The sequence below is a fragment of the Passer domesticus genome, chromosome 4, assembly GCF_036417665.1.
Source record: "Passer domesticus isolate bPasDom1 chromosome 4, bPasDom1.hap1, whole genome shotgun sequence".
NCBI lineage: Eukaryota > Metazoa > Chordata > Aves > Passeriformes > Passeridae > Passer > Passer domesticus.
In genome coordinates, this window is record NC_087477.1 from 32,853,595 (window position 1) to 32,870,615 (window position 17,021).

General features: G+C 43.7%; 1 protein-coding gene across 12 annotated transcripts in view; it reads left to right on the forward strand.

Moving 5' to 3' along the window:
- GRID2 (glutamate ionotropic receptor delta type subunit 2) overlaps positions 1-8,633 on the forward strand; it is an 809,145-nt gene extending 800,512 nt beyond the window's left edge. For 11 of the 12 annotated variants that reach the window (XM_064416952.1, XM_064416954.1, XM_064416953.1 and 8 more), the window contains 2 exons: positions 2,241-2,481; positions 6,582-8,633. In XM_064416952.1, coding sequence (XP_064273022.1) covers positions 2,241-2,481; positions 6,582-7,004 — 664 coding nt within the window. In that variant the 3' untranslated portion in view covers positions 7,005-8,633. Of the gene's footprint in view, positions 1-2,240; positions 2,482-4,133; positions 5,045-6,581 lie in introns of those variants that run through there. The other variant, XM_064416959.1, reaches the window with a different exon arrangement.
- The last annotated feature ends 8,388 nt before the right edge of the window (positions 8,634-17,021 follow it).

Here is a 17,021-nt window from a genome sequence, read left to right on the forward strand (position 1 = left end):
CCTAAATATAAAACTACATATGTTTGGATTAGGCATTGAAAATTAATTTCCTATGACTCCACAAGAACTTATACAAAAGGGTTCTGTTTATGCTGGCTGTCTGCTCCTGCTAACCTCTCAGAATGGAATATTTGGGCCAAATTACTCGCCTAAATCCTAGCACAGGATTCCAGGGCAGTGAGGACCAGAATTATGGTGAGTTCTTTCCACAAGGACTGTATGCCATGATGCAGGGTAGTGTATGGACCCTGTTTGCAGTTGCAGAGCAGTAATCTGTTCTCCAGTTCAGCCCTTTGTTTAGAGCAGGTCAATTTGCTCTGGGTCTTTGAATTTCACCAGGGGTGGTGATACCATAAATTCTCTGTTCCATTGTTTGACCTCTCTGATTCTCCCCTTATCTGGTTGGAATTTCTTATCTTCCAGTTTATCCCAGTCGAATCTCCTCCTGTCACTGGGTCTCTACACCCTCCCAAAAGGCAGCAATGGCAGCAGTCCTGCCTGCATGCCATCCCTCCAAAGCTCATCTGGACCTGGGTGGCTCATAACAGCTGTTCAGTCTCTTGCAACAAACCAGATTATCCCCCCATCCTTGAGATATCCCTGCTCCATCAGAAAGCTTCAGGATGAGGCTTCCCTAAGTTGTCTCTGGGTTTGGGAGAAGTCAAAATGTAGTCCAGGCAACTCTGACCGTGAATACCTTTCTCCAGCGTGGGACCTTGAGCAATGTACTCTCAGCAGGCACTGCATAGAATTTGTCCCACTTCTTAAAAACTCAAAGCTACATGAACAAGGTGGTTCTGGCATCTCTAAGAACTCGTGTATCACCTGTGATCTGTTCTTTTAGGGCACTGTTCCCTCTGGGACAGCACAGGGGTGAACAAGCTGTTCCCCTCTGAACAGGTCATGATCCCAACCACCAGACATAGTACTAGGTGGGAATCCAGACCTGTGTTGGGATTTCAGCCACTGTTGCCTCCCATTCCTGGCAAGACCACAGCACAAATGGTAAGTGGCCACTTGGATGTGCCATAGCAAATTAAGTGGCCTTGTGGACACAACTACCCTTGAAGCAGCATCAGAGATGGAATCACCTCTGCACAGAGCAGCTGCCCTGTGGTCCCCAGGTACATTCAAGCTCCCTTTTCAGATGTGGATCACTCCCTTCTAATGTACATCACTGCACTGAACTGTTGTGGTAGCCCTGAGACAGTGGGACAGCTTTCCTTCCTCCTGCAGTGCAATACAATGTCTCTGGTAGCAGCATCCCACACCTCTGCTGGTTTGTGTGTACTTGGACTTTTTTGCATGCTGTGTCAAATGATTGCAATAGTAATTGTTTGCCTTCCAACACTGAAATGAAAAACAAATTCATTACTTTAAGGGAAAATTTCCCATTGTTTTATTCTTTTTAGATGTAATAATTGAATTTTTTATCTTGGATGACCAGGGGCATCCAGCTGTTACTCTAGTAATTTCTGGATGCTTTAAAAAAAAACCTAACTCCTCAAAAATAAATGGAGTAAATATGAAAATATTCTTCCAAACAAAATTCTCATTTCTTAAACATTTCATCCCACAGGAAATCTAGTTAAATATGTTGTCCTTGCAAGCTGCCCAGGAAATATTTGGCAGCAGGCTGGGTATGAAGGTCCAAGGACAAGTGAATTCCACAGCAAGGAGCCTTCCTGTGGAACCACCTATCATCAGGTTGCATTCTGACATTAAGCAAGACTGCTTTAGGTCATCATGACTGCAATAATATGGCTTTGCTCTCTCTCCAAAGCAGCAAATGTAGGTAACCCAATAAAGATCAGTTTGCAACAACGTCATGTGTAACATGGTTAATCTGAAATGTATATTCCTTCTGATTTTTTGAATTGAAATGTCTCTCCTCCAATGATTAGGATGCAAAATATTGTCAGATATCTAATGGACTATGAAAGTTAGTTGCCCTAGACTAGTAAAAACTGATTGAGAAAATATAATATATGAAGTAATGTGTTTTCATTGAGTTTGTTAAAACAAGGAAAGAGAGATTTGAGTGTGCTTTGCTGGATCTGGAGTGGAACACAGATATCCATATGCTCAGCCCAACAGGCAAGCCCATACCCGAGCTTTCTTTTCTGGCTAAATCAGTCTGTGCAGGTTCATCTGCTGCTTGGCTTTCCAAGGCAGTCAGATTTACACCCTCACTCTCTCAGGTGCCGCTGTAACCCCTGACTCTGTGCTTTCTCCCCAAGGATTTTGGAGCTGCAGCAGAATGGCGACATGGACGTACTGAAGCATAAGTGGTGGCCGAAGAACGGTCAGTGTGATCTTTACTCATCTGTGGATACCAAACAGAAAGGAGGTGCCCTGGACATAAAAAGTTTTGCAGGTGTTTTCTGCATCCTCGCTGCAGGGATTGTCCTGTCCTGTTTCATTGCAATGTTGGAAACGTGGTGGAATAAAAGGAAAGGCTCCCGGGTTCCATCAAAAGAGGTATTAGACCCTCCATTTCTCCTGGGGAATTTTCATGCACCCTAAAGATTGCTGCCTTGACTTTATAGCACTAGAGAGGGTGGGGAATCAAATTCAGAGATACTTCATTAGCTTCCTGATTTTTTTAACGTAAATGATGTTCCTCAAAAGTCTTTCTAGCTATTCTTTCTAGAAAAGCTTGAATAAAAATAAATGTATATTGGTGATGTATAAATATGCAACTATTCTGAGTAAAATACAATTGTTACTTGTAGAATAGTACATTATTAATACATCAATATTGAGTTCATTGTTCCCATTGGTGACAGCTAATTCTCACTAGGTGTCTTGGCTTTTTCTTGAAAAATACATCCCCTAAGCTCAGTGGCTGAGTCTTTTAAAATACATTTGCAAAATTTGCCCCTTAAATCAGCTATTAGCTTCTTGAATAAGCTTGTCCCCATTTTCAGAAACATTAAGCTCTTGAGACTTCCATGAACTTCAATTCTTTTTATTTCATCTGAAGTCCAGGGAAGCAAGACTACATTAGATTTTCCAGGTTCAGGCCAGACATACTTTTGAAACCTGGTACAGGCTTGTTTCAGAAAATCTTGTACAGATGCCACAGAGAAATATGTTATTTTACATCTGAGATGAGTTTGCTTCTACACCTGCACATTTAATGCTTTCCTTCCTGTGGTAATCTACCAGTCCCTCTACCAGCCATCTGAGCCTTGTGCAACTTTGCACCAAATTTCTTGTATTCATAATTAAGTTTTTACCTCTACAAAATGCCAAAAAGAAATTAGGGACAAAATTATTTATTAAAATATCCTTGGAAGTAACACCCAAACCTGAACCTGAATAAGAGCTTTAATGTAGCACTGTCAAATATAGCTTTTCTGTCTTTGTAGCTTAGGCACATCTGTGTAGCTTGTGGGGTATTGATGTTAATTTGTGTGCAGTAGTCTTGCCTTCTCTGCAGTTTCTCCATTGTGTTTATTTCTGCTAATCTAATGCTGTCTAATCAGGCAGGATTAATTACGCCACCTAATTAGACAACATTGGCACTGATGTAAAAATACATTTAATCTTTTCTTGCCTGTTTTAATTCCCAAGCTTTTTTTTTCTTTTTTTCTTTTTTCTTTTTTTTTTTCTTTTTTGTTCAAGATCTGGACCGGACCATTATTAAAAGGAAAAAAAAAAAGGAATCTCTAGTCTTTAAATTGGGTTTCTCAGGAATGGAAACCATGTAGTTTCACCTGGTAAATCATTTTAAAACCCTAAAATTCACTTGACTGTTGTTTACCCAAAGATTCAGAACTTCATACTTTATGTTTATCTGGTGCAAAATATGAAAATCAATAACAAAGGAAAAGAAAAAAACACCAACGCAGATATTTTACACAAGTATAAAATTTTCTATTTCAATTTTCAAATGCTGAGAAATTCAAGTGTGTACTTTCCACAAATGGTATAATTTGGCCTCCTTGATCTTTATTACATGGTCATTAGCTTAGCATTGAAACGCTCATCTCAACGTTAAATTGAAAAGCTTGGCTCAAAACTGAGTTTAACGTGGACGTATGTGCTGAATGTCCCCATTATCCTGTATGTGGGGGTCATTCAGCAAAGAAATACATTTTAACTAACTTTCTTAAAATTCATTTTAGCTTCCATGAAATCCATTGGCTCTTCCAGGCCACTAGTCCAGAATCGGGGGTCAGATTGGGCCAGTTTGTGGTCAGCAAGCCAACCCTTTTTCCTGGTGGCTGCCATCTTGTGCTCCAGAATGCAAGCTTTTATACTGAAAAAAAAATTGTCTAATGGTTGCGAAGATAACATTTCGGTCGCGTGCCAGAAGTAACCCATTCACTGATGTCTGCCTGAGTCTGCAGACAGCCTTAAACAGTAGCTCTGAGAGAAGTATGAACTGCCCCAGTAATCTCAATGGGATGTTGACTCTGAAGCCTGATGATAATTTAAATGTGAAAACTGCTGAATATTTCACTACTGATCACACAAGAGAGAAGAGGAAAGATCATATTATGGAGATATGCACAATCTTACTGTGAGTGGGTCTCATTTTGGTGTATCGATTGGGTGGAGATTGGGTTGTGGGCTAAGCATGGGAGATTATCACCGCTTATATATTTTCACTGGTCTGACCCTAGCCCCAAATGCATCTCTGTAAAAGAAAGAGGACTATTTTGAGTTACTCTTCGAGGCTCAGAAACTATGAAATTCCAGTCTTTTCCCGATTGGCACTTTAAATTACAAAGTATTTGTATGTTTGATTTTTTTGCAAAATTAAAAGCAAACAAACAAAAACCAGAAAAAAAAAAAGGAAACTATTTAGGACTGTCCCTCAGAGACATAGTCATGACTTGCACACGCTAATCGAGCCTCTGTATATTTCTTTAGCTTCTGATGTGGCCCCAGTTCTCCTGCATCCATATGCAGCTCCAAATTGTTTGAGGAGATAGCGTTTGGTGAATGCGTTTGGATTTGATGTCACTTGTGTGGTTGTTATGTGCATCCATGTCTATGTCCACCCGTGAATAAACAATAGACAGAAAGCTAAGTCCAAGAAATGAGCACTGCATTTTTTCCTTCCCGTGATGAGCTCAAACCAAAGTCCTTGTGGTCAGTGATCACCCAGTCCCTGGGAGATCCCTGATGCCCTGTTCCCTTCCCCTTTTTCCCTGGTTTGTCTCCCTGTCCCTGCCTTCGGAGGGTGCAGTCCTGGAGGGGAGCTGGCCTCTCAGTCTCCCTCCAGTCGGGCTCTGTGTTCGGCGTGGTGCCAGCGCAAATGTTCAGTGATCCATTCTGCTAAGCAGATCAACTCCTGCAGTTTGTTCTAGGTGTGGACTGAGTGCTTGACTTCATTCCTAGAGAAAGGAGGGATCTCAAGCCCATTCGATATACTAGGAGTCTTGCCATTGATTCAGGGAGCTCTGGATCAAGCCAGTCAATGCATTTCAGTAATCAAGGCTGGAAGTCATCAGTGCACATCTATCGGCTGCCTAATTATCCTCTGTGAGGTCCTAGAGTGTGAGATATTTCTAGTGGCCTGGAAGAGCCAGTAAATTTCACAGAGATTAAGGTAAATTTTAAGGTTAGTTGAAATTGATTTTTGTTCTGAATGAGCTGCACTACTTAGACTGAGGGAATATCCCTGTCCGTGTGTACTTAATGCTGCTTTGAATTAAGCTTTGCAGTTCAGCATAAATATGTATGTACAACACAGGTGATTTATTGGGTCACCGAGGGCTTTCTCCTCTTTTTTAACTTCTATGCATTTAAATTCTCAATTATAACAAACAAACCTGTTGAATTGCATTCTCTGGGAAGAGAGAGTTAAGAAAGAAAAGGGACAGAGGTAAGAGAAGCGATGATATATTGTAATAAACACATCAGGCTGCCTTCTCTTCTCACCCACAAAAGTATAATTCCATCAGAATAGATGGAATTGCTTCTTTGTAGGTGAGGAGATAATTAATCCCTCTGTTGGCATTGTAATTTAAAATTGCCTGGTGTACTCCTTTCTGTTCCATGTCAATGAGTCACCAGTGCTTGGGGTTTTTTCTCTGTATGTTCAGCTTTTCCATACCATAATTTACATTATAAAGGCAAAAAGGAACCTGAGAAGTTTCTAGCCCTTCCTTAAACCCTGAGAGGATGACAAAGATGGCAACCTGATCCCTCAGAGCCTCCCATGTTGACATCCAAATTTAGTTTTCATTGCAGAGTTGAAGAACTGGCATCATTCCAGGCATTTGAGATTATGCAGTTTACTTCTATTCAGCTGTTGCTAGTCTAACCCACCTAGCTCCGAGCTTGCCTTTTCCTGAAAAGCTACCAGTGGCGCTTTGAGTTTTGTTGTTTGGATCCAGGGTTTGAAGGTAGCTGTGGTGTAAGGTCTGCCTCAGTTTGGCTTCGCCCACCTGGCTTCAGGCGGTGGGGGAGTTCGCTGGTGACATTCAGGACACCGTCAGCCAAGAGCCAGCTCTAGTCAGTTGTGCCTTGTGCTCCCCGAGCAGTGCTGATCACCCTGTGAAACTTCAGCCCAGCACAAATGGCGATGGTGAGTGGTGCCTCTTGTTTTTCTCATTCCCCAGGATGACAAGGAGATCGACCTGGAGCACCTCCACAGGCGCGTGAACAGCCTCTGCACAGACGACGACAGTCCCCATAAACAGTTCTCCACCTCATCGATTGACTTGACCCCGCTGGACATTGACACTTTACCCACACGTCAGGCACTGGAGCAAATCAGTGACTTCAGGAACACTCACATCACCACAACCACCTTCATACCAGAGCAGATCCAGACTCTGAGCCGCACGCTGTCTGCTAAAGCCGCCTCGGGATTCTCCTTCGGCAGCGTGCCCGAGCACCGAACTGGCCCTTTCAGGCACAGGGCACCCAACGGGGGCTTTTTCAGAAGCCCCATCAAAACAATGTCATCGATCCCTTACCAACCAACTCCTACCCTGGGCCTGAATATCGGCAGCGACCCAGACCGAGGCACCTCCATCTGAGCATCAGAACAAGTTTCTTCACTGTTTCTTATTTAGGACTCCCTTTGCAAGGAGCAGCTGTAATATTATGGGACTAACATGGATGTAACCTTTCTTCTTTTCCTTATTTTTTGGTTTTGAGGGTTGTGGTTTGGGTTGGTTTTTTGTTTTGGTTTTTTTTTTTTATTTGTTTGAGGGTTATTTTCTCTTCAGGGGTTGTTTTTGGGGTTTTTTTTCTTTATTTTATTTAAGAATCAGAATTATTAGTAGCAACTCTTCCTCCTCTTCTCTGCTTTCACAGTCTGGTCTCTTCTGCCTCCCCTTATTCTCTGTACTACTTGAATCACTTATTCTTCAGTTTATCACCATGTTAGGTTTTGGTTACTTCAGGCTTTTCATATACTTTAAATATAGGATACAAGCAGCGATTCATGCATAGGAAAACCCTGAGGATTACTTTACAGAAGGGCATTCGCTCCTCCTCCCCCACCGCCTTTTTTTACTATAATTGCAATAACTAAAGTATTTTTCATGTACTCTGCTGCATCCAGTCAGCGCTCCACTGCTGTGCGTCCTTTTAACTGTGGACCAAAGGCAAACCCTGCAGTTTGAAAAATGGAAAATAAAAAAAAAAAGGCAAAAAGACAAAAAAAGAAAAAAAAGGAAAACAAATGAAGTTTAAAAATCATTCAGGCCCCATAATATAAGAATGCAATTTTGTAGGATTACAAAAAGCCATTACTATGCCAGTAAAGACTACAGTTAAATCTACTTTTGCACTGCAACAGTGCATATGACCTTTATGTGATTGTACAGTGTTAAAAGTTTTTCTTATGTACAGTAAACTGTATCATATGGCAGAAGCCTCTGTTGTGTTAAATAAATTAGTATCTCATACATATATATATACACATATATACACACATGTATGTGTATATATATATACACACATGTATATATAGCTATAAAATGGCAGCCGTTGCTATTGCAATTCATTTAATAAAGCTTTAGTAAAAATGTGTTGTATACAAGAGAGATGTACAGTGCAGGGTGTCTTTTCATTTAGAAAAGACAGGTTGCTTTAACATTATTCTGACTTGCATCATTTGCCAACAGAGCGTATTTTATACTTTTCTATTAGAGCATCCAGGGCAATTTAACATTTGTACCTAGATGTAACTCCTTTGATTAGGTTTTGCATTGGCTTTTGAGCATTCTATAAGGCTAATCTTGATAGTTTTCCTTTTAATTAATTAAACAAATGGAATTCTCTCTTAGGTATACCATGTTCATGAACAACTGATATAGCTCTAGAGCAGTTAAACATGGATCAAAGGTCAATAAATCCTTTCCCAAGTCAGCACAGTTAATCAATACAATAATGGCGTGAGTGGAGGAAAAAAATAAAAGCCCTCAAGATACACAGATGTGGCCTTAATTATAATCACATATTGTTCTAAGGGAAAAAAAATATAAACAGGCACCCAGTTTAACCCTTTCTATGTTAAGTTAGATTTAGAGGAGCTATGTATTTTTACATTAGTGCCAACTGTATAAAGCAAGAAAAAGAACAGCAGTGGGAGCAAAACCGGTGCCCACTTTGGCACCAGCTTTTTCAAGTAACACTGTTACCTGTTAGAAATGTAGGAAGAGCTTTCAATTTGTAATCCTTAAACTAAAAATGTGGTTAAGTAGAAAGCAAGCAGTTTATCCTGTGAGTTTTTTGGTTTGGTTTTCTTTTTAATGCAACCATACATACACTTATTTTAATCTAACTCATTCTTTGGCTAAGATTAATAGGAAACAGCCTATGTGATTTGCTTTAGGATAAATTAAAAGGTATATTCTTCAGATCTATTCTATTTTGATGCTAATTCTGTTCTGGGGGAGCATCTTGTACTGTCACTGTTTTTTGTACTAAATCTTCAAATATTGTCTACTGTGTAAGGCAGAACGAATTCTTATCGTGCAAAAGGCCATTTTGTTTCCAGGGTAGCAAGTGTCTAAAAGCATGCACAACTTGCTTCCCCCTTGTAACATTCATGAACTCATCCACACTTCTGAGTAAAAGAAAAAAGAGAAAAGCAAAAAAAAAAGAAAATTTCTTTCCAACAAGCTATGTAGGGACATACCAGATGTTGCAGTGATTTTAGCTATTAAAAAACCTGTTAACCATGTACGATATTTAAAATAGGCCTATTTTGATGTGTTGCCTATTATACAGATACACAAAACACTTTTTGGAGGCCTCAGTTATAAGTGGCAGAGCTTTCTGTGTATAATTTGTCTAAATAATTTGTCTAATAAAATTGTTTTCTAAACTTGCGTTTCCTGCTGCTCAATTGCTGAGTGCTGTGGGATTTTCAGCCTGTGGCAAGGTAATGTACTCATGGATTTGCTGCACTGCTGCTGAAGGGTTTTAGCTCATGGAGGTGGGATGAGCTCCTCAGGCTGCTGTGAGTCAGCTCAGTGAAGAGCACCTGTGGAAAACAGCAAGGTTTACCATGTTTATCAATGTCAGGCTTAGATTTCAGAGAGCATTTACAATCAGCATTTTGGAGAATAAGTTTAGAGTTCCTTAGCACTGACACGTACAGGACATAATTTTTAGAAATACTGCATCCCAACTTCATCTGTTTTAGTATAATAGCAGGGATTTTCTTGGAGCATGGCTTTTATTTTAATAGAATCACTTTTTGCCATCTTTATTTGCACAGAGGTTAATTTTCTCTGATACTGGGCATATATTGCCTAAAACAAAAGTTTTAGGATGAGAGAAGGTAGGCCATATTTCATTCATGATGGCTTTCTCAGTCTTTAGGTTTCATTAACATTTTAACCCAGTCATGAGCAAGCTGTGCTGCAATAACATCAGCCATTACAATTTAACTTGCAGCATCCAAAGTTTACCTCCCGACTTTTTACATTCAGTGTATTTTATTCACTTAAATAATATTCCTGACCTGTTACAATTTTCTATTAAGCTTAGCAGACATTCATTCGGGGGATCATTTACCTAAATAGAGGCAACATTATTATATTCCCAAATAGGGAAGACATTTTAAGATCTGGGTTTACTTCTCATTACCCTACTTTGATCTGATTGGACATAAATTATATTTATCTTCCCCTGAGTCAGGGACTGTGTCCCTGTCACACTCACGGACACACCTCTCTAGAGGCAGGCAGTTTAACAGATATGACAGATGTACTCTCTGTAATGGGCTACATCATGGTGAACCCTATGTGACACTTCCCTTTCTTTACAACAAATTCCAAGGAAGTGATAGTGTTAAAGACTGTGAAGTGTTTCTGCTGCAGTAGCTCCACTGGAGATACAAGCCAGCTGTTTATAAAGATGAGTTGTTTGCATGGTATCTGCAGTTACATGACCTTTTTGAGATACCAGCTACAAACAAAAAGTGAGTAGTGGAAGAAAACACATTTATCTGATTTCAAAGAATCACCTAGAAAGATGTTTCTATTGACCAGCAGTGAATACCTGGAGATAAATAGTTCTGCTGAGCCAACCAAGTGAATGATTGCAGCCCTGAGGGACACAGCTGCAGCACGACCAGTTCCAAAGTCCCCTGTGTGTCTCTCTTGACTTCACTGGGATTGTTTCCCTGAACAAATCAGATTTTTCAGGGTATCTTTTTCTCTTCCTTTCCTACTTATGTAGGCTGCTCTGAATTGATGAGAACATCCTTTCTGTGAACACTTGCTGGGTCATTGCAGCTTGCTGGAGGTTAATGCCCCCAAAAAGTTTGACTTAACTCTGCTCAAAGTTGATGACATGAAAAGTAAACCAGCTTTCTTTGTACGTGCTCATGGCTGTAGCTAACAAAACAAAAATAGTGTCCAAAACAACAAAGGCATCACACCAATGCAGCCATGCTTTAACCATTTTTCTCTCAGTACTAATTTATGTTTCCTCTTCACTCTGCAGAGCTGTTTTCAAATAAATGTCAAAACCAAGTTTCTCCCCCTTAATCTGAGTCACAAACAAATTTTTTTTTATAAACACTGGGACATGAACACATGCATCCACGTGTCACATCAACAGCAGTGGGCAAGTGTGAAGACATCATCACAATCTATCAGCTTGTTATATCTCACCCAAGGCGTCATTCATGAGGCTGGAAATAGAAGCCTCCAAAAGAAGGTCAGAGCAGGGAACGTGATTTATAGCTTAACAAATTCCTAAACATAAAAATTTTACCAATGCCTCAAAATTTCATGAACCAAGAGCTTAATTTAGAAAGAAAATACTTTTCAAGAGGTGTAGTTATAAAAATAAATATACTACCTGTCAAGAGTTACAAAATCTGTACCCCCCCCATCCCATTCATCATAGTGGTATAATACTCTGTGTGTACTACAGAATCTATTTCTGCAACATTTGTCAAAAAGGAAAAGAAAAATTACAGCTGGAAAACTAAACTGTTGAGTCATTAACTACTGGGTCATACCAGTTCACTGCTGCACCACCCAGCTGCAGGTGCTTCCCTAGGTTGCTCTTCTGGCCCATGCAGCATCTGAGGTGGCAGTAAAGTAAATGAGAGTTGTCTGGGGTTTGTGTGGCCAGATTTTGGCAGTGGGGGTGGGCGGCTACAAGGATGGGTTCTGTGAGAAGCTGCCCAAAGCTTCCTCCACGCCCAAGAGACCCCATGACAGCCAGCTCCAAGAGGGACCTGCCACTGCACAAGACAACTAATGGTGTTAGTGCCTCAGGGATAACAGAGTTAATAAGGGAAAAATGTTCCTGCCCAGTAGCAATTGCTACTGGGAGAGAGGGTGAGAATGGGTGAGAGAAACAGCCCTGCAGAGCCCCAGTCAGGCAGAAAAAGGGGGAGGAGGTGCTCCAGCCGCTGGAGCAGAGATTCCCCTGCAGCCAGTGGTGATGCCCATGGTGAGGCAGCTGTGTCCCTGCAGCCTATGGAGGTCCAAGGTGGAGCAGAGATCCATAGAGAACAGCACAGCAGATGAATGCCCAAAGGAAGGCTGTGGGAAGCACATGCTGCAGCAGACTGCTGGCAGGTTCTGTCAGGAGAAAGGAGCCATGGAGAGAGGAGCCCACACTGGAGCAGGTTTGCTGGAAGGACTTGACATTGTGGGGGAGCCACATGGGAGCAGCCTGTTCCTGGGGGAATGCATGCCATGGAAGGGACACATGCTGGAGGAGCTCATGAAGATGGGAGGGACTGGAGTATGGGAAGAGTGTAAGGAGTCCTGCCCTGAGGAGAAAAAAGCAGCAGAGGCAATGTGTCATGAGCTGACCCGGCCCCTATTCCTGGTCCCTCTGGACTACTGAGGGGCAGGAAGGTAGGGAAAATGAGGAGCCAAGTTAAGCCCAGGAATAAAGGAGTGGTGGAGGGAAGACATTTTTAAGATCTGGGTTTACTTCTCATTACCCTACTTTGATCTGATTGGACATAAATTATATTTATCTTCCCCTGAGTCAAGTCTGTTTTGCCAACAATGGTAATGTGTGAATGATTTCCCCTGTTCTTAACCCAAGTCCTGAGCCTTTCATTATATTTTCTCTCCCCTGTCCAGCTGAGGAAGGAGAGGGATGGAGCAGCTTTGGTGGGCACCCGGCGCCCAGCACCCAGCCAGGTACAGCCTCTGTGAGGTTTGCAGGCAGGTTTGCTTTCACAGCCCCACAAGTACCTCGTGTTTCAGCCCCCCAGGTGAGCACCCAGTGCTGGGCTCTCTGCCACTGCTCTCTCTGCTGCAGCTCTTTGTGTGCATCCACTTCCAGTGGGACACAGCACCAGAGCCCTGCTGGGCTGTGGAGAACAGGAGGAGAAAAGAAACAAGGATTTATTTCATGGCAAAAATCTCTCCAGACACACTCACACCTAATTTGAGGGTTCACACCTGGTTGCCTGATAGGTCAGCTGAGCTTTGCCTGACTTTTCCTTCCTTGTGGGGCTGCAGCAGCAGCAGCAGCAGCTTGGATACACAGGGTGCAGTATCCCAGTCCACCACACTGGTACTCCTGGACTGGAAGTATCATACCCTCCTTCTACACATGGGAAAATGCTCCACATGAATCTAATTGTTGTTGCCACTCAGAGAAGGACTCAGAGGTGTCACTTACTCCCCTAGATTGCAGAGAGACCTTCTTCTCCCACTCAGCACAGCCAGAAGATCCTGACACAAGCATTTTTACTGGGAGTGAGAAGGTGGTAAACATTATACAACTGCTAGAAATTGAAAAGCATGGCTGGGCAGGGAAAAAAAAAAAAAAAAAACAAAAAAACCACCACTTTTTTGTGGGTTGTGTGTTACATTTGCTGCACTCTGCCAGTCTTGCTCATGTCCCTGTCAAGTGCCAGGAAAAAAAAAAGGAGGAGCAGGCAGCTCTGTGAGTGCATTGTGGCCCTGCCACCGCTGGTAAGCTTGCCTTTCTCCCCCACTGGCCAGGGACATGCTTCTTCACACACACAGTGGGGAGGTCTTGTTTGGTTTTGAATATTCCCTGGATATGAATATTCACTGTGGACCACAGTAAGAGTAATCACAGCTGACCCATGTTGTTACTAATTAATTCTTTTGCTTACACATGGGGAACGGGAGAAAAGAAAGCAAATACTGTGAACAAAGCTAATAATGAGGTTACTTGCTACTCCTTCTATCTGACACACTTTTAAGGAATGGTCTCTGCAGCGTGACAGCAAACACAGCAAGAAATTGATGTCGTGTAACAGGAAAGCAAGTTACTTTATGAAATAGTGCTCAAGCAACACTGGAATGGTTTGTCTTGCTGTAACTTTTACAGACCTTTCTGAATCAGATCTGCTCTTACTTTGATTGTTTTTATGTCTCCCCAGGTTTAGGAGACTGCAGATGAAGTTTTCTTACCTTGTCCCTGCCAACAAAACAGAATTCCACAAACCCCTTTATATGATTCAAAAATTATCCTGCCAGCCCATCTACACAATACAGAAAGTAGGGCTGATATGGGACACAGGGAGCTTTGTTTTTCTTACATTGAGATAAAAGATTGGTAGAAGTAGAGGAGATACACTTGGAAATCTGACTATTGAAAGACACATTTATTGTCTCCAATAAATATCACTGCAGTCTTCACTTTTTAAGACTTTCTACATCGTCTGACAAATGTAGGTCTATCCATATGTATATTTGGTCTGCTTTGTCTTACATGAGTTGTTCGAAAAGAGAAAACACATCCATAAATATTCCTAAACATTTAGTCCATAAGTATTGACACGTAAAAGCAGCTTTTCTTTCCAAAACTTACAGCCAGTGAATTATTACTCATGGCATTACAGACGGAGGGTTTATTATTCACAGCATACAGTAATTCGCTGGAGTGTACAAACAGAAGTTAACCTGGAGCAGTCGCATGAATTTCTGTTTCACGGGGTGAAGCCGCGTGAGGAAGTGGCAGGTGTGGTGCATTTCCCTGCACATCTCCATCCACCGCCACGCACTTCATCTTCCCGAGTTAATCGTGGGCACTTGCAAAAAACAAATTAAAAAAAAAAAAAGGGCGGGGGGGAGAAAAGAAAATAAAGGAAATACGGGGGTAAAACAGTTGTCGCCGTTTCGAAGAGCAGAGAGCCGCGCTGAAGGAGCGGCGGGCCCGGCCTGCGCTGCCCGGCGCCGCCCGGGCGATGGCGCTGCGGCACCGCCTCCGGCTCCCTCACGGCGGCGGCGGCCGGTCTGCGCTCGGTGCCGCTGGTGTCTCGATGGGACCGGCGGCTCTTGTCCCCGAAAAGTGCCCCGGGGGCGCCGGCAGTGGCCTTGCGGTTCCCCCTCGCCAGGCGCTGGCCGTCCCCCCTCACGGGGCCGCCGTTCCGGGGCAGGGGAGGGGGGAGCGCGGAGCCGGGCGCGGCCGCGGTGGTCCCGCGGCGGCCGGGGAGCGCCATTTCCCGGGAAACGGGGCGGGCCGCGCCGCTATGCCGCCGGGATAATGGCGGGGGCCAGCGGCCTGTCACCTCTTGTGTGCGCTTTCCAAAGAGGAGCCCGGGCGTGGCGAATGGGACACAGACCGCCATTGTGCCGGCGACACTTTAATCGCCCACACCTACAATATTCAACCTGCTGCCGGCAGCGGGGCAGCGCCGGGGCGCACGCCCCACCCGAGGGGAGCGGGTGGTGGCCTCGCCGCTGTTTCACCAGGGCGAGCCTTCGGGGGCACCTCCAGTGCCGTGGTGTGGGCTCGGCCGGCCCGGCTGGCCAGCGGTGCCCACGGAGCACCAGCAGAGCGGGATTCCCGAGCCTGGGGGAACTGTCTGGCTGGAAGAGGTGGGAGAGAAATGCCCGCGAGTGCATCCCAGGCGGCTGTGGCAGGGCGCTCAAGGACCCGTGGAGGCACCGGGGTTTTGTTCAGCAGAGCAGCTTTGGGTGAACAGTGCTTGTGTGCTGCTTTGTCATGGATGTCACCTCGTGCTCTCCCTGGGGTGTGAAGGCACAGAGGCCTACAGCACAGATAAATCCTCCTAGTGTGGGTGCCACACCTGTGCTGAAGTGGGGATTTCTGCTTCATGAACCAGGCAGGGTGGGATGCTGGTTTCTCCTGCCATCTCTCTCTCCAAAACTGAGCCGCTCGCGTTCTCACCGAGCTCATCTGTGCCCGCTGTGACATGAGAGCCGTACACCCGGGCTACTGCAGACTGCGGGCTCCTGATGAACGCTGTCAAGCACCTGGCCTCAGCTGTGTCCAATTTCACCTGCTGCCCCAACAGAGCCCTTGCTCACTGCAGATGAGCACTAGGCTTCACCCTTTAGGAATTTCTAAAACTTTTATGCAGGTCAAATCATCCTGCATGCCTGAGAAATAGAAATGCTTGTAAGTCTCCCTCTCCAGACTAACCAGCTCTGCAGCTCAGGGGATGCCAGAGGTACAGGTTTTGCTGCAGTCAGGGTTTTGCACGCCTACTGCCACAGGAGAACTTCCTGTGGCTTCCCAAGAGCTACAGGACTGCAGCTGAGCATTGCTGCTTGAACAAAACCCCTGAGGACACTGTCACAGGTACTGCAAGCAATGCTCTGCTGAAGCTGTCTGATGTCTAATAGACTGGAAAGTCTTCTGCGTGGCTTGGAATTTTGAGGTGCCCCTAAAACTTAATTCTCTTTAGTGCTTAATTTTTGTGTATTTCTTTCTCTCTTAACCCCATGAAGGGGTGGGGAATGAATGGTTCTGCTTTTTTAACAAGTAGAAATTATTAAGACATCCTAATTTACAACATAGTGGACCAGCTGAAGATGTCTTCAGAAAGGTTTCTTTTCACAGCCTTTCACAGTGGTAGTTCCTGAAAGCTCTGTTGGTGCTGTGTTGTGTTGGAAATGGATTCTTCCTAGAAGCCCTGTGCTCTTTGCCCTCAGGGATTAAATGAGAGGATTTCCCATGAATGGCAAGGTAGTATTTTTTCTTGGCTGACACAGTTTTCTTGGGGAAATACTCAGCTCTTAAGGATTGATGTGAGATGTTGATCAGCACCAGACTGCATCCATTCACTTGATTTTCTCCCCTTAGAAGGACTACTGTTCTCCACATTGTTTTGGCCTCTGTGACTGTAAATATTTACTCTTCACATTTTAGGAACCTTCCCTCCTCAGGAGACCCGCAAAGGTTCAGATTCCAGGCTGGCATTTCCACAGCTTAGAAACCTCCTTCAGGGACTGGGCTGCCTGATTGCCAAGAGCTTTGTGGGTGATGGATGTGAGAACAGCAGATAGAAGGCCCAGTACAATTGAAGCAGCCCCCTATGCTCCCAGGTTACTGCTCAAGTAATGCTGCTGTTAAGAGGCAAGGCAGACTCTCTCAAATGTCTTTTTTTTTTCCCTCTTGCTTACATGTCAACTGTTGTTTTTTCTCTCTTGTTCACTTATATGTTACTACTATGCCGCAGAGAGCCTGCAAGCTGAATTTTTCATTTATACCTCCAGCGATGACTAGATTCTTTTCCCAGAGCAAACCTTTATAACTGTACTTTGTGCAGTGGCTAAAGTGACAGTGAAAAGGGGAATGATGAGGCGATCAGTTAAGAAAAGAAATAAATC